Raw genomic sequence first — 26,101 nt, 5'->3', positions numbered from 1 at the left:
ACTAAATTCTATAGTGAGCTATACTATTAATACAAGATCTCGAAATTATAAAATCTGTAGAATAGAATATTTTTCCTAGATTATACTGCAGTATACTATAGTATTACTTTATCTAAATTCTACAGAAAGCTATAGAATGCCCATATATTTGTCGTTATTTTTTGTGGTAATCACATATATTAGCATATTCAGAATACGACATTCTCCATAACATTACCAATAATTGTTTTTGTTGAAGTCTGGAATGAGAGGTTATAAATTATAATTGCCCTATTTCCTACCGGGACGTCATTTTTTCCAATTCTGGCAGGTTATGGGGTGTTTAGATAGAATAAAAATCTTATCTTATCTACACAAATCACATAGACGAGTTATCTCCCTTCACGCGAGTGAGCGTGTTATTGGGTGTTATTGGATAGTTATTGGGTTTTATTCAGTAATTCGAAGTGTCGCTCAGGTTGTTTGCAGACAATATTGCATACGACGTGTGGTTATTAAAAGGACGGTCATGCTGAAACATGTCCTAACACCCATCCTTTTGTCCCAAATATTCTAACACGATCCAATAGATAAGGGCATTGTGCGATAAAAGATAAGTAAATAAAAATCAATTAAGCGCTACTCCAAATCACCATTTATTGTTAATATATTGCACCCGAGGCCACCTGACTGACCCGATCAAGAGTTTAGAGTACTTAGTTAAATAATACAGTTTAGGGGCCTCCAAATTCCTCTTTCCTGTGAAAAATCTAGTTTGTAAGGGTATTATCGCGAACCAATATTATTACACAATTGGAAAATACTTTACTTAGGTGCGATCAAAATCAGAAACTTCTTGAAAGTCAAGGGGGGGGGGGGGGGCAACGCATACAGTCGCGTAGTTGAACAGGGTTGAGGGCAACTGTACGGGCAGCAAGATATAAGACGTTAGAGCAAAATTTAATTTGCTTGATGTATCTGTTGTGTCTTTAGTTGAGATGGGGTGACGACAAACTCAATGACCATTGACCCCATATTCCTGAAGCAATGGCCCGAGAAATCCCTTTTTTGAGTGGGATTAGGTCTAATCAAACGAAACACTGCTAGGGGTATGATAGACCCGGGCGGTACAAACTCTGGATATGCATAAATTATATAGGTACTGTTGGGTAAATACAGTTTATGGTGCAGATTGCCTGTACATAAATGCTTTAATCGTAGTAATTACAGTATTTTACAATTCAAATTACTAATAGTAACAGGGGTGATTTACAACACAGGCTACGGTTGGGTATATTAGATTGATATATATATATTATTTTTTTGTCATGAAAATTACTTTATTTGTTTATTCATGCCATTCTAAAGTCGCAAATAATACATAATATAATGAAAATTTCTACGATCAAAATTTAAAGATGTTTTAGCATTATAATATGACCCATGTGATGTGTAAAGACCTCTAGTGTGACTCACCCACTCAGTTTCAATACTGTTACATTTTGCAAGAAAATTTTAAAAGGTCGAAAATGGGGAGTGTATATCAGTAATGAATGTTTTTTTTCTGAAAGTGAAAGTTCATAGGTCATTTACTATACATTTGGGAGAGAGAGAGAGAGAGAGAGAGGGGGGGGGTTAACGTCCACTCGTCATTTCGGGATTAACATATGGTTCAATTTTATTTCAATAATTCGCTTGCGCGTCGGGGTCTTTAGCAGAGGGAGGAAACCGGAGAAAACCCACGAAGTTGGACAGCCCACGTAAAACCGAGGAATCGAAACCACGCCAGTTGGCTCAATGACAGACCTAGCGCACACGGATAGACATATACATCATATTAATTATTATACACCAAAGAAGTATAAACTTGGAGAGAGAGAAAGAGAGAGAGAAACGGGGTTTAACGTCACAAACTAGGACTAACACATCTAACACATGGTTCAATAATTCGCTTGCGCGTAGGGGTCTTTATCAGTGGTAGGGACCCGGAGAAAATCCACGGGGTTAGACGGGCGACCCTACTCCTTGTCACGTACAACCGAGGATTCGAAACCACGCCAGTTGACTCAATGACAGACCTTATGATTCGGTGCACACGTGCCAACCATTCGGCCATCGAACCGCCCGAGCATAAACTTGAGTTTGGAGTGGGGTGGGTGAGTCTACGGATCCCCCACACCCACAAGAAAATTCAAGTCATTCGGAAAGAAAAAATGCAGTGACTAATGTTGCGCATAATTTAGAAGAATATTATATTCTAATATAATTTTCACGAATACATAAAGCATAAAAGAATATTATATTTTGATATAATTTTAACGAATACATAATGCAGACCAGCAATGTTTTTGTTTTTTATTAATATTTAGAACTTGATTAGCGCGGGGCGAATGCCCATTTCTGACTCGATATTTAGCTAGGTGGTACACTTTTTAAAGGCAAAAATGAACAAAGAATTTTTTTTTTTTTTTTTTTTTTTGTGAGTCTTTTCAACATAATGACAATGAAAGAAAAGCTGTTATTGTTTATCATTAATTAATGTTATTTTAAATCCCGTTTGTTTATTTTCGTTAATTCATTAATTTATTGTCTCTAGCAATTGGGGAAAGAAAACACGCTACCTAATTAAAAATCAATTATCCTTATCTAATTAACGGAACTAGAATAATTAACCTAGTTATGTCAAGTCCAACGCACCTGATTATTCAGACCCTCGACAGCTAACAATGGAATAGCTTTGTGTAACGTCTTGTGATTGGTTAACTGACAATCAGATCACCAATCAGGGGTCATTTTACCTGCTGTGTCTGTTCGTGGAAAATGCAAGGTTGAACAGGTATGGTATTTTGTTTATCTTTTGTGACAAATGGAGAAATATTACGAGTTATGTACTATATATGGTCAATTTAGTTTTTTACATTGTTTCTGAATTAAATCGGTGAGTTTAGCTATTAATCTGCATACATTTATATTGATCGCTGTGATGTGCTGAATGGAAACGACATGTCATTTCTTCGTGCAATATCAATAGATTCTTGCCGTGTTTCCCTGTCAGCAGAAGTCATTGGCAATGATTTTAGGCCTGGGTCATAAAATGATTATCGATTTTAAGAAGATTTCTAGATCTTTGGTTTCTAAATCATGTCTTCCTTTGATACTATTATAGACCGGTAATCATTTATATCAAAATATGATTGAATTTGATATGTTTTCTCATTTCTAACGGTAAGCACATTTATAACGGTACTTTTCAGTTCGTGTACAAAACGTTAAATATGGCTTCATACATGCATGCAAATGTACTGTATATTGACCAATGCTAAATTAAAATTTGGCTCCAATAATAGAACAAACTCCAGATATTATTATTTATTTTTGTCATCAGAATATTTTAAATAACTAATTCGTAGATTTTAAATGTGCAAATTTAATTTTGGCCCGTTCCCAGCCCCACCAATAGTCTAAACATGTATTGGATATACCAAATATACCAATAGTATTTAAGACATTTTACTGTATTTCAATTGATAATATATGTCTTAAGATTACGTGTCATAGCGGAATATTAAAATAACCAAAAATAGTGTTGATTAGGCAGGAATTTACCTTGTGTATATGAAATGGTAGCATGATTTGCCCAATAGTGTGTAAATCATGAAATATTGCAATTATTATTCCCATTGATTTTAATCGTATTAACTATCTGAAAGCATTGTGTTCTAAATACATTATTTTCTGTTAAATTGGTACTAAAAAAACAACATTAAAATAGTCATAACAAGACATGGAAGACAAGTATAATTTTGTCTATCACAACCAGAATTGACATTAGATGGAAGATTGAAATAATGATAGATTTTAGATCGTGAGGAAATATAGACAGAAACACGTAAATTAGCTCTTTTATTTTTGAGTTTACCACTATTATCGATTCAATCCAACTGACAACTAAAGCATTTTAACATGGAATATGAGACAATGCATTTGTATGAAAACATATCATTCTCTGAACTAAACAGTTTTAATTAGATAAGCACTACATGGAACATATCTTATTAAGAACTATGACTCAACTTAAATGTGTTACGAAATGAAATGAAATGGGGTTTAACGTCCTACTGTTCTGCTCCTAACGTGGGCTAATGAAGTCGGGCATACGCCATACAGTGTGCTATGAGGGAAATTTTGCCCAGGCAGCGGTGCTACGGCCTTCTCTTATATCGAATTCCAACTGCCAAGGGATCTTTAACGTGCACGCCAGTGTGTTCACGGGACCTCAGTTTTTCGTCCCATCCGAACGACTAGACAGCTGTCCTTGTCAGGTCCTCCATACTGCATCACTGACAAGGGGGGAAACCACGCCGGAAAATCTGTATGAACTTTCTAGGCCAATGCAGGGAACGAACACCCGACCTCTAGGCTAGCGATCCAGGGTCTTACCCACTTAGCCACGGGATCCCCCTTATGAAATGAAATTAATATGCGGGCCAAGTTCAAATGCATAGGTAAGAACTCACGATATAATGAAATTAATAAAAATTCTATTCAAACATGCACTAATATGTTTTGGTTTTTTTTTCAGAAATATTTAACTAGGGCTTGCTGAACCTAAAGAACTAAAAATGTAAGACAGTATTCAAATAAACAAAAATGTGAGAAGACAAAGTAAAAATAACCAACCAGCCCTTTTTCATCTTTCCGTCCATCTTAAAGAAAGATATTTATAATGCCAGCTACCGAACGTAAGACTAAATCATCCGACCAGACTGGCAAACCAATTAAGCGATCTGATTCCGTTAAGTAAGTAGAACTATCTCCCAATTTATATTTATTCTGCTGATTTAATTAGGATTTTTTACAGGTTTTGCTGCATCACATATTTAAACCAGTCAGTTTCTGCTATTTTTTTCTTTCTTTTTTGGGTGCGCAAGGTGAGGGAATCTGGTCAAAATTAAAAGCTAAATCTGTACATTCTGCCATCATAGAAATCATCAAAATCATCAACATGTATCAATCTAAATGTACCAATTGATTATGAATTGTGTAACTGAAAATCTCGTAGTGTTTTACATACATGTGTATGTAGCAAAAAAAGATTAGAGATCGCCCATATCTCGGTTATTTTTTGTAAATCTAGGCAAGCTTTGGTTTTACTGGTAAATTCAAATTTGGTTACTTTCTTGTCGTGAGAGTCTAACAGTCAGGTTCTTAGTATACGAATCCGGTTTGTAGTGATGTGACTGTTTTAAAAGTAAATATAAAAGTTAGGGTACATGTAGGTTAAGTGATGCGGATGTAACAATAGATAAGATTAGCATCCTTCAAACTATTCTGATTGATAATATTATATAAAGTGGTGTAATAGACCACACCTACCACCTGTAGTTTATGTCAACAATTCTGTTAGAAGTGTTGATTACACAGATTTTGCCTGTCTATCATTACCTTGTACATAACAGTCTTATCTAATCTATATCACTCATTCTCATTATTTGAATTTTTATATCTCATTTCTAAATGGGCGTGATATTATGCATGTATATCTATCTACATGTACGTGATACTAATATTGATCGGCTATCATCTTTTTCTATATACATGTACATTTTAAGATCTTGATAGTATCTTTGAAGCTTCTGATTTGCAATGACCATTGGAGAGATGGAAGGACACTGTCAATGGGGTATTTTTCATTTATGGGTATACCGGTACCAATAAAGCTGTTTTGTGGTAGATTTATGTCAATTTAAAGTATTTGATTGGGTTGAAATAATGTTTTATTTTGATTATTGATAAGTCAAACTCTGTGCAACTAAATTTTGTTTCAAAAGGAATTCAGTTTGTTTACTAACTTCAGTTGAGTGGAAAACAAAATTATTTATATCTCAACACTATAGACATCAAATATTCATAGATATTGTCATCCCACAAGGCAAATAAAATTCAGTGAAATGAACAATTTTATATTAGACCCAAATCAGGTAATTTTAACGCCAAACTCTCTGGCAGCTGTGTCCCCATAACCCCTTTTAATATTAGTATAAGTAATTTAATAATTATCCCCTCCCAACTGATCGAGATCAATAGCTTTTGATATTGCAACATGGAATTACAAAATGATATTGGATTCTAGCCAGAAGGATGTGCACATTATTTTCTAAAATTACAGTACAACACATATACTTGACTCAATCGCTAATTGTATCACTGAAGTCTGTTATGAGGATAATCATTTATTATCATCATTTGGATAAACTTTCTTTTTCAGAGAGCTAAAGGAATTAGATCGTTTGTTGAAGTTATTAACAACTACTCCTAGTAGACAACAGGTAGACTAATTATTATACATTCTATTAAAGTCTTGATGCATCAGTTTAAGCAGTAGAAAGCTCTTGTAAACTGTAAACTACAATATTGTGAAATAGTTCATTGCAGTTCAGTATTTACAAAGTTATGTTGAATTGAAATTTATGCGATCTAAGCCATGAGAAATTTGATATTTTAGCAAAAAATGCAAATGACACTACAGTACTTTACTTTAATATAATTCTCATCTAAAAGCCCAGACTTAAAATTCAACCGATTTGTTAAAAAGTTTAAAAACATTACTAATATCCTTTTAATGTTGGATTATTTGAAATGTAGAAAAGTATTTATATAATGTTACAGCTTCCAGCTATAGTTCATGGTAACGGTGCCACAACACAACAGGATGAAGGTCAGGGTATTCGTTCTAGATCAGAATCAGACCAGCAGACATCACAAGCTGTAGCACTCCATAAATTCAGGTAACGATAAACATTACCTTTTACTATTAAAGATTTATAGTAAGTGCAGGAGAACCTCACTACATGCAAAACAAAACCGATAAGACAAACCCTTGGACAAGACAAACTACACGGACATTGTAAGAAATAAACAACAAATATCAAATCAAGTGAACAGATCTTGGGGGGCCAGCAGTAAGCGTCTACTTGATGTGTTGGGTCTGTAATTATGTGTCTGCATGCATGGAAATGCAGTCTAACGCATGAGATCTGTCATTGAGTGGCACAGTTTCCATCCAAGGAGCAAGGATGCCTGCTTAACTTCGTGGGTTCTCTCAAGGTCCAGAGGTTTGCTCCAAACGCTAAATAATGACCAAGTTGATTATTGAAATAAAAATGTATCATGTTAAGTCCTGAAATGACTTAGTTTATATTGAGTGAATTTTAAACTTCATTTTTAGATCTCCCTCTCACTTATCTATATATGAAATCTTTGTTCAGTGATTTGTGTTTAATATGGTTTTAGTTTATTGTTTGTATGTTTTCAGTCTACGATATCAGAATGAAAGAAATTTTTCAAATCACAAACATCTTGAGATATTACAACGTATATTCACAGCTTTAACTAAACATAAATTATGCTGCAGGTGAGTGTAACACCATCATATTGTTTCTGTTTATTTGTAAACAGGGAGCCACAGTGACTTATTGCAGTCATTATTTTTTAAGGCGAGCGATCATTCTCGAGCACCTGCCACTCACCTGAATGTCGATCGAGGGGAGTTTTTTTCCCCTCCCCTTAAAAAATTGAAAATCGCTCTCGTTTATAAAGTCATTGGGGGTTTATTATCATTTGTGAAACCAGGAATGACCCCATTACATGCAGTTATTGATCTTAGAACCATACACAATGTGTCTCGTGATAACCATAGACATCAAGTGTCTTAAAGAAGAAACCTTTATTTTTCTCTTTTATATATGTACATGTATGTGTTGAAGACGACTTTCAGATTTATTCACATTTTCCTTTTAATATGCATTCTCAAACAGTGTAAAACTAACTATCTTTTAGGTAAAAAAATATGGTTTTATAAGCAAATTTGTGTCTGGATTCATGCCATTGAAATCACAGGCCTAGAGATTCCATGTATATACTTATAAAGTCTTTGCTTTCTTTCTAGTGATTGGTTGAACAGTGCTCCACAGGAAACTGTATTACGGGTATTAATATGTTTACGTATAATGATGAGAGATTGTTCCTTCCAAACAATATTTTTCGAACTGGATGGAGTGAAATACTTGTCAGATGTAAGTACATGTACAAATATATCCAAGAATCACTGAGTGAGTTAACAGGACTGAGGTTAGATGTTTCAAGCTGTACCCATTTCTATTCCTGAGAGATACTACAAGTATTATATCCTTTTTATTTTTTAAAAAATATCTATTCACAGAAACTGGATTAGAGAACAGGCAGAAGCCTATAGACACCCCACCCCCCATTTTATATCCTGAAAGAAAACAAATGTAGAAATTAAAAGGGATAAAATCTTTCTTTATTACAGTATTTTCAGCGAGTAACAGAAGTATATTTAACTGATGGTGTCGGTCAATATGTTATAGATATACTTAAAGAAATGACAAGTAAGTCTTTATTTTATTCTTTATCATTATGTCCCATAGTTCTGTTGATATTGTAAAATTCATCCCACCATTATGTTTCACAATTTTATTTCACCCTTTTGTCCAATATAGTCCACCTTTCGTTTCACCTATTTTTCTTACCATAACATATATGTCTCATAATTTTCTCCCATCATCATGTCTCACCATTTTATCTCATGATTTGGTCTCACCATTCTCTCTTGATTCGATCTCACCATTTTCTCTTACCGTTATGTATCCCCATTTCTGTCTCACCCTTATGTCTTGCATTATTTCATACTATATTGTCTCACCATATTCTCACCACCATATTGTTTCACCATTTTATTCCACCATATTGTCTCACCATATTGTCTCACCATTATGTCTCACCATATTGTTATTATGTTTCAGATATCTTTCAGAAGTTATCAGTAGTTGTAGAACAAAGAGAATGTTTAGTCCAATCAAAGGCTCATGTGGTAAATATACAAATATACTTAATATATCCACATTCGTACAGTGTCTGGAACTGATCACATGTTTAACCATTTATTCATTAGACATTTCTAGCATTTATTTGAAGAATATATTAATGTTGGTTCAATAATTTGAATATTTTGTATAGTAGTTATTCATTTTATTTCAGGCATTAGTACAGTTATTATCAGCCAATGAACTATTAGTATTACATTGTGCTCTTCATGCATTAATAGGATTAGCACAAAGGTATGAACGTCATATTTATTTCCTGTCAATCAATTCAATTTTTTTGTACTTAAATGGAGAGATGGTGAACTTTAGAAACAAGTTGTCCGGACAAAATGTAGTACTTGTTTTAGATTGATTTCGTACAACTTTAATTATATTTTACTGTTTGACAATGTACTTTTAAAACACCTAATTTTAAGGCACATGAAGTGACTGGCATGTCATATTCCAATCCAGTCAATTTCACAGCGAGTCAAGTCAGAGCTGACACATTTGACCGAATTGTGAGCCCTGGAGTTGACTGATAATGTAATGAATTTAACCAATCTTTTAGAGGTATCTAGTAACTGGATAGAGCAATAAACTATAACACATACTTCTGAAAGAACAATTACTGATTTATTTAGGCCATGTTTCGAAAACGTTAAGAGAATACTCTTTGAAACGTCATCTAAATAAATCAGTAATTGTTCTTCTATAATTATGTGTTATAGTTTATTGAATTTAACCAACTTATCTGTACAAAACATGCATATCAAGATAAATTGGATGAAAAAGAAATCAAAAATCGTTTGATATATTTAATTTAGATTTTCACTTAATTTGACTTTTATAATTTCAGTCCTAAACCAAGATATTTAATTGGTGAATTAAACTCGGTGGAGTTTTTATTAAGAATTATACAACAATATGACACAGTTTCTAAAAAGTAAGAATCCATTCAGTAATTTGTTAAAGAGGGATCAAGTTTATTCACACTTTAATTAAACTTTATTGTGAACGAGTAAGAATTTTTACTAATATATCATAGATATTGCACATTTGCAAAATTTTACGTCTCTTATTGTGTTTATGTTATTTTAGATTAGCATCAAATTTACTGTGTTTATTGTGTCGAGATCAGGCCAGTGCTGAAAAAATTCGAGATTATGATGGAATACCAGTATTACTTAGGTAAGCTAAGAAATGGGGATTGAAATGGGGTTTAACTTTCCACCTTCTGCTCCAAATGGGCTAATGAATACAGTCATAAACCTTGCAGTGCACTATGTATCTTCAGAACAGGGTTTATTTTCGTCTAACCCTGAAAATACAGAAAGAAACCATTCCAAAATGACATTTAATACAGTATTGATCAGGGAAGATCATTAGTCTTTGATTGGTAACTGAAATCACGACTCAAATACCTTGGGTTTTATTCCAACCATGGGTTGAAATTATGAAATGAAATAAAATGGGGTTTAATGTCCTACTGTTCTGCTCTGACTGGGCTAACGAAGACGGGCATACGCCATACAGTATGCTATGAGGGAAATTTTGCCCAGGTAGCGGTACTATGACCTACTCTTATATCGAATTCCAACTGCCAAGGGATTTTTTACGTGCGTGCCAATGTACACACAGGACCTCAGTTTTTCATCCCATCCAAATGACTAGACAGCTGTCCTTGTCAGGCCCCCCATCCTGCACCACTGACCAGGGGAAACCATTTCGAAAAATCCTGATGAACTTTCTCGGCCAATGCAGGGATCGAACAGGCAACCTCCAGGCTAGCGAGCCAGCGTCTTACCCACTTAGCCACTGTGGTTTGCCAAAACCATGTGTTAAAAAGGTTTGTCGGGTAATAGGCAAGTAACGTTGCCATTCAGGAATTTCTGGAGGGATGGGGACCAACCGAAAAGAATGCACATCATGTATGTTGAACTGAGTGTTGCAAATTTGTTTTTTGACTTTTCTCCCTAGAACCTAATATAGAAAATGGATCCCAGTCTGTTCCTGTATTGCTCTAAAAAAATTTCCTGCTTTAGTTTGTTTGTTTTATTTTTTTCCAGTCAATTAAACAGTGAAAATTTGAATCTATTATGGCACATAGTTTGGTGTTTAGCTCAATTGTGTGAAGATTCTAAAACAAGTACAGAAATACGACTATGTGGGGGAATCCCCTTATTGCTGTCTCTATTACAGTAAGTCATAGTTTCAATATTTTTTAAAAATCTGCTTCAAATCACAGGTATACCCTGTGTGTCTCTCAAAATTTCTTGGTAAGAATTGGAAATGTCTGATGGTCATGATTTTGTAAAAAAAAAAAATGTAGACATAAAGTTATTTGAGGATTTATTAATTGTACGTTTTATAAAAAAAAAGAGTTAATTTTTTCAATAATGATTAAATTCTCATTTCACATGAAACTTTGTTCAACTTTAGGGACATGTGACAATGAAATTGAGTTTAATGTCCTACTTTTCTGCACCAATTGGGCTAATAAAGATATTCGCTATTGCAGTTTTCTATATGGAACATTTTGCCTGGACAGCAGCCTTTCCGCTTACTCTTAATCAAATTGCAACTGTCTATGTTGCACATGTGTTTTCATCCCATCCAAAGTTCTAGACACCATTCTTTTCCAGGCCCTCCGTCTAACACCACTGACAAGGCTGGAAAATCCTGAGGAACTTTTTCAGACAATACCAGGATCGAACCCGGAACCCAGCCACATGACCCAGTCTTATCTTTCTGTCTGAATTTAAAATTGGCATAAGAAAAGTTTATAACAATTAAGAGTATGAAATTGTTTATTACAGTGATCGTAAGTTTGTACCAGAGAAGAATGATAATAATGGAGGTGTAGCTAGTGCTGGTATTCATGGTAGAACACCACATGTTGTCGATGATGTAAGTATTGCTTTCACTTTAAAATTTTGCCAGGTATTAAACTATGACATATTTTGTTTACGTTGGATTAGTAAGATATATTTTCCACAGAATATTACAATTTCTTAGCTTATTCTAATTTTTATATATCTTTTTAAGTTTTTACACATAGATTTATCTGTATTTATTGTGTTTTAAGGTAAAATTCTTCGAAATTCTAATTTTTTGGAATGTAATTTCACTACCAGTCTGTCAAGTCTGAAATAAGGGTGCTGATTGATAACCTCATTCTTTCAAAGAATAATAAATTATTTGAGTTATAATATCCTCATTGCAAAATAAGATATGAAAAGAATTTTAACTCATTTTTGTAAAAGACATTCTTTTATTCTTTTACAGCAAGAAGAACTACCTTATTCTTTAAAATCAGGTAAATATCATTAAAATGACTAAAGATAAAGTTCTAGTTCTTTTTGTATATAGATTGAAAAACATAGCAATTTAATTTATATATTCTGCTTTACATGAGTATAGGCCTTATTTTTAAATGTCCCACTGTACACTCTCTATTGTCCATATTGTATGTGACAAGGATTAGGGTCATCTGTCCAACCTCATGTGTTTTCTCCAGGTCCTCCGTTTTTTTCCCACTGCTAAAGACCCCTACGCACAAGCGAATTATTGAAATAAATTTGAACCATATGTTAGTCCCGAAATGACCTAGTTTGTGTTGAGTGGATGTTAAACCCCATTTCTCTCTCTCTCTCTATTGTCTATAATTATTTCCATGACAAATGTGCTACACTGGATATCACAAAAATTTCAAATACTGATCTCAGACATTTGGAAATTTTTAGAATAATTAATAAAAGTAATAAATAACTAATAAAATCTTGTGTGATTGTTGTTCTGTATCCACAACTCAATTTGCATTACCTTTATATTCTCTGTATAGCCCTAGTTGTATAAAATTTGCATTAGCTTTGTAAGCTGTGTATATAGCTGCAGTTGTATACAATTTATGTTACTCGTGCACAATATTTCTAACTTCAGCTTGCTGTGCAGCGTTGACAGAACTGGTGTTAAATGATACAAATGCTGAACAAATAGCTCAAGCTAATGGTATTTATGCCCTTGGGCTGTTAATTTTACCACAAGATGTTTCTAATAGAGAGAAAAAACCTGTTAATAAACTCCAGGTAGGTTTTACTGATCTGTAAATTTCAGGAGCTTACTCTCTTGTGTCGTAAATACAGGAGGAATTTTCATTGCAAATTAAGTTGTCCTTTGTTTAAATAAAGAAAATCTGATAAACTTGAAATGTAAGCATATGCTGTCTGATTTACATAACAACCAATATAGAGTTTCTTGAGGAAAAAACACCCTTCACAGGCATCTTCATGGGCGCCGCCATTTTTAATCCGGAAACTTGAAGTAGTTCCAATGGCGGATCAAATTCTTCAGAAGCCGAGGGTGGCCTAGATGTAGGGTACCGGAGTCGGCTGAGATTTGCCGAATGAGGGTGGTAGTTGATTTGTGCTTTGGTTGTCAAAAATAAAACACTGATTAATTTCTATTATATGTTTCTACTGTAACATAATATCATGTATTTATATCTTGTTTGTTTTTATTATTACAGAGAAGTGCCTTTCGAACGTTGCGATTTTTGTTCAGTATGGAGAGAAATCGTTGGTTATTTAAAAGATTATTCCCAGTAGAATTATTTGAACTGTTTATTGATGTTGGACACTATAATAAAGATTTATCAGCATATAAACCACTAGTTGATATGATGAATTCACTATCTGTAAGTATAATGATAAACTATAACAAACTATGATTATTCTAAGTTGCAGTATTTCAACTAGTATGACGGGTTGTAGTTGGAGTTTGTGCCACCTTGGTAGGTCCTTGAGATTTTTGCCATCTTCCATACAAAATAACATAATAATAATAATAATAATAATAATAACAGTTTATTCACAACTACATGTACAAGCATGAGTATGGAAGTTACAACAAACATTTCACATTGTGATGCATAACAATATCAGACATATTGTTTGCTTTGTGTATTGTATTTCTTGTGGCAGATTTTCCTAACAAAAATCCACCAATTTCTTTTACCCATGCTAACTCCTCAAATGATAGACTTTGGTATGATGTGTTCTGGAAAAAGTAAGCATACCCAGCCTGATGTACTACCATTAGTTTATGGGAGTGATAGTTATGTTATATTATTATGTCATCCTTATGTTATTATTATGTTAATGTTATAAATTGTTTACATTTGTTAATTATTAGAAATCAAAGATAGATGAAATAAAAGATAAGATATTTGAAACAAATCAAAATCGTAATCCATCCAAGTATATTGGGGAATATTCTGTATTTGAACTTTTGGGCAGTGGAGCATTTGGTTCTGTTTATAAAGTTAAAAAGACATCTGCTGAACAGTCATCATTTCTAGCTTTAAAAGAGGTGAGTTTCATTTTCATTTATTTCTTGTTTTGCAGATGAATTTTTAACTGGTAAATTATGGAGAATAGCACACACCTTTCAGTACCGTATATCAGATTCAATTATATTAAAGAATTAACTGTAAACGTTTATTCTTTATATAAGTCAATGGTTATTCATAATGCAGATTCTATAATAAAACAAATGTAGTGTCACTCTTTAAGACTGGAAACACAGACCTAATAAACTCTAGTGGTCTTATACTACATATGTGTATGGATGGTGTCCCTTGAAAAACAATAATAATTTATATAACATTTCAAGCCAGAAAAAAGACCTGCTATAGACAGATTTAGGCCCTTACATAATGCATCTCTAATTTGTATTGTTGGGTTTAAAGTTTATAATGTTTCTTTTACAGCTGAATTTACAGAATCCTGCATTTGGTAAAAACAGTCTAGAAGTTGAAACTAGTGTTGGTGAAATAACAAATGAATTACAGATTATGAGAGAACAACTAAAACATCCAAATATCGTTCGTTATTATAAAACTTTTGTTGAAGGTGGGTAATTAATTTATGATAGAACATATAGATCTCTTTATGTTTAAGTACTATTGTAGATTTTATTATATCAATTCGAAGCAAAGTCCTAATTTCAATGTGGCTGATTTTTCACACAGCTAAATTGATTTGGATGCATATGTTGGTGTTGTCACAGTCCGTTTTTGATAAATTTTCAACAAGGTCAGAGGAATAGAATATTTTGATCTTTTCACGGAAGGAGTTGTAAGTCACATTATCCTGTTTGCTGTTATTGTTGATCAAATAGCACAGGCCAATCCCTACTAGGTTCCATGTTCCAAATATTATCTATAGTCAGATGTACGGTAAAACTCAATCTGATTAAAATAAAGATCTATATTTCGTTTCGTTTTTTTATGCTTCCGATGGTCTACACTACATGAAGATCTGACAAGTTATAGTGATAGGTCACGTCAGGGGTCCAAAGACCGACTTATGACCCTATGACGTCAGACATTTGATTAACCAATCAGCATTAATGTTACTAGTGAATTACCCACAGTTCTGTGCAAAACCAGCTAAAGCTCGCCATAACAGACCGTTTCATTGGCTTATCCCTGACACCATTAACAACTCTTCCAGATCCAAGTGTAGTAAAGACAAGTAAAACGAAACAAAATAGGATCTGTGTTTTAACCAGATTGCATAAAACTTTAAACAGGCATTATGTAAGAGTTAAATCTGTCTATTGCGGGTCTTTCTTTATGCCTTAAATAACCAAGACCATAATCAACTCTTGATGACATCGGATAATCTAGATTTTCAACAGATTTAAATAACGATAAGATATAGTCCGAAAGGGTCCGCCACTTAATTGTTTGCTAGATTTAAATACGTTTTGAGGTTAATGATTAAGTGTAACCATGGATAATCGAGACTTTGTTTATTATCATAGCAATGACAATCAATGCTACACTGTTCATGTAAAGGCGATAACTCGGCTCAGAGTGAAGTAATTTAACTGACATTTTCAACATGTTCTCTTTACATTATCCATTTTTAAATTAGTATAAAGAGAACTGTTAACTCTTTATCTAATGTTACATAATGCATCTTTAAGAAAAACATGTTGACAAAAACATTATTTACCTCACTAAGATTTTTAATTCAGTATAATATCAAGTTATCAAGACTAGCAAAGAATTCTTTAGAACACAAACTTGTTTTACTTCTAATGATCACTATTATCATGAGATACAATGTGCTTCTTGTGTCACAGGTTGGCCTATCCTGAAATAGTTCATATAATTTTTTAAACTTGTCAGAAATAGTGAAGATTTTCCATATTGAACATTAGAATAGAGTTGTTCTATTATCTCTCACTCTAATATGTGCCTCACTTTAGACTGTTATTTTCAAGATCAATATTGATATAAGAGATGATGGTACCGTTACATTTAATTAATAACAGGGTAATGGTCATTAATCCACCTGGCAAACTATCTTTAGTGTATTATAATAACTTTAAATTTGGTATTAGTTTTTGTTTTGTTATTTATTCAGCTGAGAGGTTGTATATTGTAATGGATTTGATCGAGGGAGCACCACTTTTAGAACATTTTAATTCGTTGAAAGAGAAGAAAGAAAGATTCCATGAAAGCAGAGTGTGGAATATCTTTCTACAGGTAATGAATCATTTTTATTTGAACCAAATTGAGATCCAATTGTGTTTCCCCAATTTTTCAGGCCTCATCATCACATGTCAGGGTTGGCATCAGTGATGCTGACAAGGAAAGTGAACATAGTTTTTAAGATAGGACAAAAAACTGACATATGATGCATTGATATTTCAATAATTTGCCAGTTGCATAGGGGTCTTTAGCAGTTGAAGGAATCCAGGAGAACACCTGAAAATACATAGACATTACATAATAGTCTTTTGTCAAAACCATGCCACTTTATTCATTGAGAGATCTTATATTAATGTTAGATGTTTTATAATTATAGATGGTGTTAGCATTACGATATTTACATAAAGAGAAGAACATTGTTCATAGAGATCTAACACCTAGTAATATTATGTTAGATGAACATGATAAAATTACTATTAGTAAGTATATTTATTTCTCTTACAATATATCTTTTATAATGTTACCATTTGCCAGTAATTCATGTAAAGTATATTTCGTATGAGTTTGGAAAAGAAGGGTTCCAATTTACAAATGAATAATGAGGGAACAATTTTTGTTTCAAAAGTCCTTTGGAGTTATCACTATGAATTAATATAGAACATTGTTTTTATTTATCTTGTAGCTGATTTTGGTTTAGCGAAACAGAAGAGAAGTGATTGTAGTAAAATGACTTCTGTTGTTGGAACTATTTTATATTCTTGGTGAGTAAAATTCATTAAGCATCACTTCTCAATGAGAATAAGAAAATAGGACTGATACTAGAAATAAAGCAGCTTCCTGGACTTCCCAAACAAAAGACCTTCCGATCAGAAATTCAGTTGTCACGTTGATCCACACTTTTCAAAGCCATTCAAAGCCAAAAATGTTATGTTTTAGTCGAGGTGAGACAACAATTTACATAAAAGATTTAAAGGGCTTCAAAATAGTAGTAGACTACCATTCAAGAAATACTGGTATAATGCAATTAATTTTTTCTTTGTGTTTTTCAGTCCAGAGATTGTTCAACATAAACCATATGGTGAAAAGGCAGATATCTGGGCTTTTGGTTGTATTCTGTATCAACTCTGTACATTAGAACCACCATTTTTTAGTGCTAATATGTTATCACTTGTTACTAAGGTATAGTCCGGTTTAATTTATTTGGTGTTTACTTGTTCTTGCACAAATTAATGTTTTGATCAGTTGGAAGAGTGGAAGGAAATTACACAACTAGAGGTTTACTGTTACCCCCAAAAATATTCTCAAATTTTGACTATTTAGTATTTGAACAAATTTGGTAGACATTAAATTTCTCACAGTTAAATACATGTATCTGATAAATACATTGAAAGGTGTTGTGTGGGGTACAGGGATGGCTATACCTGTTTTATAATATAAACTATGAATTATGTGTATTGTAAACCACACCCATAGTTCATAATCATTCTTCTCTTTTCCTAGGTACACCTTGCCCCTATCTTTACAGAAGTTTCAGTCAATAATGTATTGTGATTATTGTTTATTTTTCCTCATTTATTTCATAAAATGGCTGTATGTTTTTTAGATTGTTGAAGCTAAGTATGAAGCCATACCTAAAGGAGACTACTCTTCAAGACTTATTAATACAGTTTACAGGTACAGCCTCATCAGTCTTTTTATTTCAACAATAAAATAAATGTAAATCTATAACTAATTGTATATAATATATTCAGTATAAAAAATAAAATTAGGAGTTTGTGGTTACCTGACGGCCCCTATTTTAGCCAAAGTTGCTGCCCCTAAATTGTTTTGATTTCCCAGGTCCTATAAATCGGTCTTTGCACACTTATCTGCAGACATTGCACTTTCGGTATTATGACAATCGGAATCGGCATTATTTTAAAGAACTTTACTCAGTAATTAAGCTAGAAATACTATGAAATGTATAATATACACAGTATTTAAGATAACATCACAAAGGCTATAGACTGCAAGTATCAATGTAGTTATTAAAAGATTAATTTATTAGTTCACTTAGTTCTATCCAGTCTTAATCCACAAAGAAATTTTTTGTGACCAAGTAACTGTAAACGCAGGCATTTTTTATTTGGCCTAATTATTGAAAATCCAAGCACTGTCCTACTTAATTTTTGCCAATCTATTTGTTAAGTTTGACATAACTGAAATATTTATTCTTATTTTTATAAGAAAAATAAGGCCATGTTTGGTGTAAATTACCGTAGAATATGTCGTTTCAGTTTAATAAAAGTAAAACCAGAAAATCGGCCAGATATATTAGAGATAAGTGCTGAGGTGGTTGACTTGATATTAATACATATGGATAATCTGAGAACAAATCAATCTAGTTTGGAGAAAAAATTAGATCGAGAAAGAAAACGAACACAGAAGTAAGTTTTATTTGCAGATTATTACTTTAACCCTTTAGCATTACCCTTGTTCATTTAAGAATTTTAGTTACAGACCACTAGTTACGGGTGGTTTTGGATAGTCCAAGTGCCATATATGGATGGAAAAATGGATAAATCTATATACAAGAAAAGACAGATACATACATGACAGTAAACATTAATTGAAAGCAGATGACAAAAAATTAACACACGGGTCAAAAATTGCATTTGCTTGTGCAATAAACACCCCAGGGACAACTAGAAATTTATTAAATAGTAAGAACAGGAATTTAAATTCACTGTTCTTTGTGATATCACAATATACCAAATGTTATTTAATCTTTACAGACATGTGATAAAATCAAACCAGAATATGCAGAAATACCTGGAATCAGAAGAACGATATGATAGACTTTTACAACAAGCCTCTTCTCATTTAAAGGTTAGTAGTGGGAAAAATTGATGATTGGTGGTCTAGCTAAGTGTACTGATGACTGTTTGTATTTGATAGTTGTGTAGATGTCTGAAACTTTAACCCAGGCTAAGTGGTCAGGCTAAATATTAAAGTCTGACGTCAAATATTTTGTATGCCTATTTCAATAGACTACTGCCGAATAATTATAAGTGATAGACTCTTGACACCAATAAAAAAGTTGAAGGGGATAAGTTGATCTATAATTTGCAAATCATTCTAGATTCTTTTCATCAGAAATATCGTCTTCAGAATCGGTGTCATCGATATAATCCGAGTCAGAATAATTCATAAGAATTTCAACCACTTCGAGCGTCTTTATCGTTCCCGACATCGTTAAATTACGTTTTTCGTCAAAAAATGTTGAACAAAGACCTGTCTTTCTCAATGCCCTTGACAAGACAAGTTCCTGCCTGACACGCATGCGTGGCCATATCAATTAAATACGAAACTAAATACTCAAATGCGGCTTATAAAAAAGGTTCTTGTTGTGGTCGACTTTAGTCGACCGTGACCACTTAGCTGTATAACGTTGTGGTGACTATAGTCGACAATGGCCGGTTAAGGGTTAACTGTTGACTGAACTGATTTTTGAATGAAATGAAATGAAATGGGGTTTAACGGCCTACTGTTCTGCTCCTAACCTGGGCTAATGATGACGGGCATACGCCATACAGTGTGCTATGAGGGAAATTTTGCCCAGGCAGCGGCGCTACGGCCTACTCTTATATCGAATTCCAACTGCCAAGGGATCTTTTACGGGCACGCCAATGTGTACACGGGACCTTCGTCCCATCCGAACGACTAGACAGCTGTCCTTGTCAGACCCTCCATCCTGCATCACTGACAAGGGGAAACCACGCCGGAAAATCTAGGTGAAGTTTCACGGCCAATGCAGGGATCGAACACCCGACCTCCAGGCTAGTGAGCCAGTGTCTTATCCACTTAGTTGTTGTAGCTGAATGTTTAGTTGTTGGATTTTATTGATTGGCTTAATGTTTAGTTGTTGAATGAATGTTTAGTTGTTAGATATTTTTGAGTAGCTGAATGCTTAGTAAAGCATGTTATTGAATATGAGTAATAGACCACATTAAACTGGATCAGGGATATTGGTATAATATGTATATGTTTACTATTTTAGAACGGAGATGATAATGATGTATTTAAGACATGTTCTAGTTCAACGGATGGACTATCAACAGAAGGTGAAGATAATGCTGATAGAGGTTGGAACATTAAATTAATTTCATACAGCAGTTTATGTTGTAGTTTATTATTTTCCTCATTCATGAATATGTTTGCAAGATAATCTATGCCATTCACAAATTATTTATCAGCGATTGTGGACAGTTTTTATTTTCTTGGCAATGAAAGTAACAAGTTTCCAGCCATCAATATATGAAGTCTGAATTAAGATGCTATTTTGCCCTTCAAAGTATTTTCCAAAAACTTTTAAACATTTTATATTTTGATAATAAGAAATCTCTATGTTACATATTTTTCATTTATTTTAACACAGTTTCTTTTCTCTTCAGGCTGGACAAGTGATGATGAAAGTAATCCTAGTAGTGGTAGTGAGAGTAGAGGAAGTAGTGCGGGTAGCACCAGATCCCGGGGCAGAATAACACGCAAACCCCGTCTACCTTTATCCCATAACAATAGAAAACCATATGGTCGAAACGAACCTCTGTCACAACTTATATTAAATATACCGTCTAATGGTAAGACAAACAAATTTGCAGTAATATGTAAAATGGTACAATGATAGGAAATGAAATGGGTTTAACATCATAATTTTCTACACGAACCAAGCAAATGAAGATAAGACAGTTAATCTCTTTCATGGTTATTACCTCTTTGTGTTATGAAATCTTGTTAGCACCATAGAGACTTTAATTATGATCCAACTTTATGAAATTTACAGTGATTGTCTATCCTATTGAAAGGAAGAACAGTGGCAGTAGGAGGGTTTTATGCGGGATGTAAAGTAATGGTGCTAAAGTTCAAAGGCAAAGCGCTTGCATTTGTGAGTTCTATATGGCTATAAACAGAATTTAAAAAAATTAAAACTGCCACTGATAGTATTAAAATTAGAATTTGGTTTCTTCAATATATTTTTATCTTTTAATTGCAGCCAAATCAAGTCGTGATTCAGGGCTAAGTTCTGGGGATCCTTCCCCAAACATGAATAATTCACCAGGTCATCAATGTACAACGGAGGACATATTGGCCAGTCCCGATGTAGAATATTTATTAAACAGTCGTCCATACTTAATCCGATCACAGAGCTCCAATGATACAACCATTACTCCAAGATCAAAATTCCTGGAAGCAAGATCTAGTAAGTCTATTGTCTTAAGTTTTTAGTTACTTAACTAATTGAAATAATTATCTTTTCTATATGTAATAATGGAATTAATTATTATTATTACATTCTGGAGATTTAAGTTTTAATGGGAGAAAAGGGGTAGTAAAGCCAATTAAAAGTGAAATGGGTTTTGAAGTTCGAGGATTTTCGGTATGTGTTTTGTGGGAGATAATGGGTTTGCTACAATAACTATAGATTTAACTATACCAATTCGATTAATTTAAGTTTACAAAAAATGTGGATATATTTACTTGAATTCTTGAATGAAAATAGTGTTAATATTTCTATATTTTGGTCTTAATTCTGTATTTGGTATTTATGTTCTTACTTACTTTTATTTGATGAATTGTTTTGGGGTTCTTTTTCAGGGAGTACAGCAACATTATCCATGTCACCTAACAGATTACGTGAAATAAACGATCCAATTGTTCAGATGTTGGTTCAGCTACATAAAATTATCTATATTACACAGGTAAATAATAGATTTATTTATAAAATATTATAAAATAATTTATATTGATTTATTCCACAAAACCATAAACAAAACAAAAATAATTAGAAAATTAATGTAATGATGATTATATTATATAAATGACAGGGACATGCAATTCTGACTCGGCTATAAGGATAAGGACCATGTTGCACGAAGGTCATTGATCTTTTGTGCATTGAAAGTAATAGAAAAACTAAATTTTTATTCCCTTAAATAACACATCCACCTTGTTCAAGAGGCACTGCCGAGGTGGTGGGGGGGTGTAAAACTCTGGTGTTTACGGCAGGCTTTTTGCTGTGTCATACGTTCAAGAGTTTCAACTTCGTGGACTTTTCAAAGAAAATCAAATTTTGATAATAGTCTATGTTATGGCTAGTTGGCTATAGTAACAAGGGTGTATGACTGCAGTCTGGTTATGTTGACAGCAGTAGAAGTCTTTCTGAAACTCAGCGTGTGTAAATTTTCCAGCCTGTGAGTAGGACTGTGTTTAGCTTATTGTTAACTTGTATTACAGCTTCCACCAACATTAAGTCCTAATTATGAAAGAAGAAAAATTGATCAGTTTAAAAGAGCTTTATTCTCTCCTCATAGCAACTCTATTAACCTGAAGTCAGAACTTAAAAAAGTAAGTAAATTAATATCAACTTGACACTTTACCAATAATCATACCAACATTACCCATACTTTACCCAATGATAATACAAATTTTACCCAGTTTGAGTCAAGTTGGGTGGTTTCAATTCCCCGCTTGAATGTGACAAGGAGTAGGGTCACCTGTCCAACCTTGTGTCAACTTTACCATTATTGTCAATTTTACCAATAATGTCAACTTTACCAATAATGTCAACTTTACCCATAATAATATCAATTCCTTTTACACATGTCAACTTTCCTCATAATAATATTACCTTTTCCATTATACATAAAATCTTTAACCACAATGTTAACATTACCCGATTCCACTAAACTAACAGTATATATTAATATGTTATGAAATACATTTGATCTCTGGTCTTTCGAAATTTTTTCATTAATATCACACATAACAGATTTCATGTTCAACAAATGGAATCTTGGTTTATGCATTAATTACAAATTATATTTTCGTATGTATTAATGCATGATTTAATTTTAGTTGATGCAAGGATCACCAGATATGATCGATGTTTTATCAATGCCAGGAGTCATGTCACATAGACCACGATCTGGAGGTTTAGAAAGAGATATATTAGGTTCCAATTCCAAACAAGGTTGGTATTATTATTAATAGCAATCAGAATGTTTTAACACTTATGTGATCGTAGTAAATTAAATGAGTTTTTAAAGGTAAGATATTCCAAACTCAGTCAGGAATATGAATTGAAATATTGTTCAAATGAAACTAGTACTAAGCTAATATGTACTCAGATTGATTATTTAACATTTAATTAAGAAAACAATCAAAATACTAACCCTAGATAATGTCCTGGCTTGGATTCAATTAGATTTAAAACAGACCTACTAATATATTTTTGCAGACAACAAAATGGCTGCAGCTCATTATATATCGAAGCAACATAGACTGATGAAATTTCAATTCCAAATAAATATTGAACGTAATTGAACAAATTTGGAGGGATGTTGCCAGTAAATATTCATCTTTCATAATATTGTACTTGGCAAGTGATTCCTATAGCGCTAAAATGGCACATCAGGACTTTAAAGTCATCCTAATATTTTATATTTTTTCTAGGATCGAGTAATTATGATCCAGAAATGGGTATCACATATGAACAATTAAATAATTTAATTGAAAAAACTCTGAGCTCCAGTGGTTATTACAGTATCGGATATCAACAAAGGGAGAAAACTCCTCCAATTAGTCCTCTTACCAGACGTGGCCTCAGAAACTCCTGAATTAACTGTTTAATAATTAAACTTCAAGTCAATCATACATTCAAAACTGAGTTAGAAGACATCTCCATTTAGTCATCTCACTGGAAACTGATAAAAAAAACTCCTGAAATAAATTAAGATTTGATCTCTGAACAAGAAAGAAAACAAGCGAAGCCATTACAACAGTCCCTGACATAAAAAAGATATACCAAACCACAGGCTTAATATTTTATATTCCTGGTACATGTTTTGTATGTTATGTTTTATTTCCTGATTGTGTAGTACTGTTGTTAGTTTACCCTCAAATTCTACATGTCTTCTGTTATGTGCATGAATGGCAGGTTGGACCTTGGTGGTTTGACAGCTGATTGTCATCCAATGAATGAATTAAATGTAGCCTCTTTTACATGCATGTTTATCATACATCTTATCTTAATGTTATCAGGGGTTTGGTGGTCAAGTGGTCTAACGAGTGCGATTTAGGTCATAAGGTCTGTCAATGTTTCAAGTGGTCTGGTTCGATCCGGAGCTTGTATGTGACTAGGAATAGGATTGCCTGCCCATCCTCATGGGTTTTCTCCGGGGTTCAGAAACACAAGCAATATATTTTAATTAAAATTTAACTATGTTAATGCTGAAATGACCTAGATTGTGTTGAATGGATGTTAAACCCCATCTCCCTTTCTCTTAATGTTATCAGATCAGATATCAGGGTAACATACATCATTGATTCTTCTGAAGAAATAGTTTCCATTTCTATGTACATGATACTTCAATTTTTTGTTACTGTTTGAATGAAAATATTTTGTGATGCTTTAATGTAAACACGATGGCCAGTATACATTGGGTTTGATGTTTTAAATTAATGTGATATGAGTGTGAATGTGTGAAAATGTATTTTTTTTGTTTGTTTATTGTGCATAAAAAAACTTTTTATCTGTGAGACTCTATAACCACGCCTTTATACAGCTAATATTAATAGTGTCTGTTTTATTGTAAATTCTGTTGTAATTGTCTCAAGTCTATAAACTTTTTGTATTAATATATAAGAATATCCATCCAGTTCCTGTAATTCTTGTAATTATAAGTGAGTGTATTAAGTATTATTTATTTTTGTGTGTATATTATATACAGTGAATCCCTCCAGTAGATTTTACATAAAATTATAATAATTGTTAATAAGATATATAATTAGTTAACATAAAGATTGTTAATGATTGATTAAATTTAAGTGTGAAATATTGCCATGTATATTTTTAATTGTTTAATTTAAGTATTTGATATATAAATATAGTATTTATAAAAAATATTTGCATGTATAAAAAATATTTGCATGCATATTTTTAATTGTTTAATTTAAGTATTTGATACATAGATAAAGTATGTATAAAAAATGTTAATTATTTAATTTAAGTATTTCAAATAAAGAAATTAATTTATATGGCTAATTAAAGTGTGTATAGTAATTTATGTATATATTGTTAATTACATAATTAAAGTATATATTAATGTATAATATATGTTAATTATTTAATTTAAAAATGTAATATAATGTAGATCCACATTTATATGCCCCATGGTCTGTGCATGATTGGCCAACCTTGATTGGCAAAGAACTGAATCCAAAATCCTCAGAGGATCGGCCTGTTGCGTGAAGAAGTTGGGGCATACAGAGTGTGGACATCCTGTATATCCATTAATTTATTCATATTATCAATTAGGTCAAGAAAAAAAGAACTGTGTTTATGGTTACTTGTCCCCCCCCCCTCCCAAATGGTCTGTCAGAAAATATTTATTATCTATTTGTGTTATCTATTTGTAAGCATTTATAGCTTAATTACTGAGTAATGTTCTTGAAAATAATACCAAAATTTCAGTCTTGGAAATTGTTGAGAGAAAATCATGCCAAGACCAAGTAACCGTAAGCACAGGAATTTTTTTTTTTCGGTCTTAGATTGTATGTAATGTCTTATAGTGATTAATTTATGGTAATTTATGAGATCCATTGTAATATAAATACTATTTTAGTTTGTAATAATGTATTATATATATAGTGACTACATTGAATTGTCGTTAGCCGATGATATATTCTAATTATG

The 26,101-nt window shown here is 32.8% G+C and overlaps 1 protein-coding gene across 1 annotated transcript; it reads left to right on the top strand.

Moving 5' to 3' along the window:
* Positions 1-2,787: 2,787 nt before the first annotated feature.
* On the top strand, positions 2,788-25,167 carry LOC126832336 (serine/threonine-protein kinase Nek10). Its single transcript, XM_050563091.2, has 32 exons — positions 2,788-2,815; positions 4,562-4,779; positions 6,248-6,308; positions 6,649-6,767; positions 7,295-7,393; positions 7,928-8,054; positions 8,312-8,390; positions 8,805-8,872; positions 9,040-9,119; positions 9,724-9,810; positions 9,966-10,055; positions 10,934-11,065; positions 11,684-11,774; positions 12,153-12,183; positions 12,807-12,952; positions 13,393-13,560; positions 14,058-14,234; positions 14,635-14,776; positions 16,301-16,422; positions 16,745-16,847; positions 17,051-17,129; positions 17,418-17,547; positions 17,972-18,042; positions 18,645-18,794; positions 19,143-19,236; positions 20,408-20,492; positions 20,802-20,987; positions 21,401-21,607; positions 22,003-22,106; positions 22,642-22,752; positions 23,263-23,377; positions 23,860-25,167. The coding sequence occupies exons 2-32, from the start codon at positions 4,706-4,708 to the stop codon at positions 24,021-24,023; spliced, it is 3,492 nt and encodes a 1,163-aa protein (XP_050419048.2). The 5' UTR covers positions 2,788-2,815; positions 4,562-4,705; the 3' UTR covers positions 24,024-25,167.
* Positions 25,168-26,101: the final 934 nt, after the last annotated feature.

Source organism: Patella vulgata, chromosome 9, assembly GCF_932274485.2.
Source record: "Patella vulgata chromosome 9, xgPatVulg1.2, whole genome shotgun sequence".
NCBI lineage: Eukaryota > Metazoa > Mollusca > Gastropoda > Patellidae > Patella > Patella vulgata.
The sequence above is the reverse complement of the archived record's forward strand: the minus strand, read 5'-3'. Positions and strand labels throughout refer to the sequence as shown.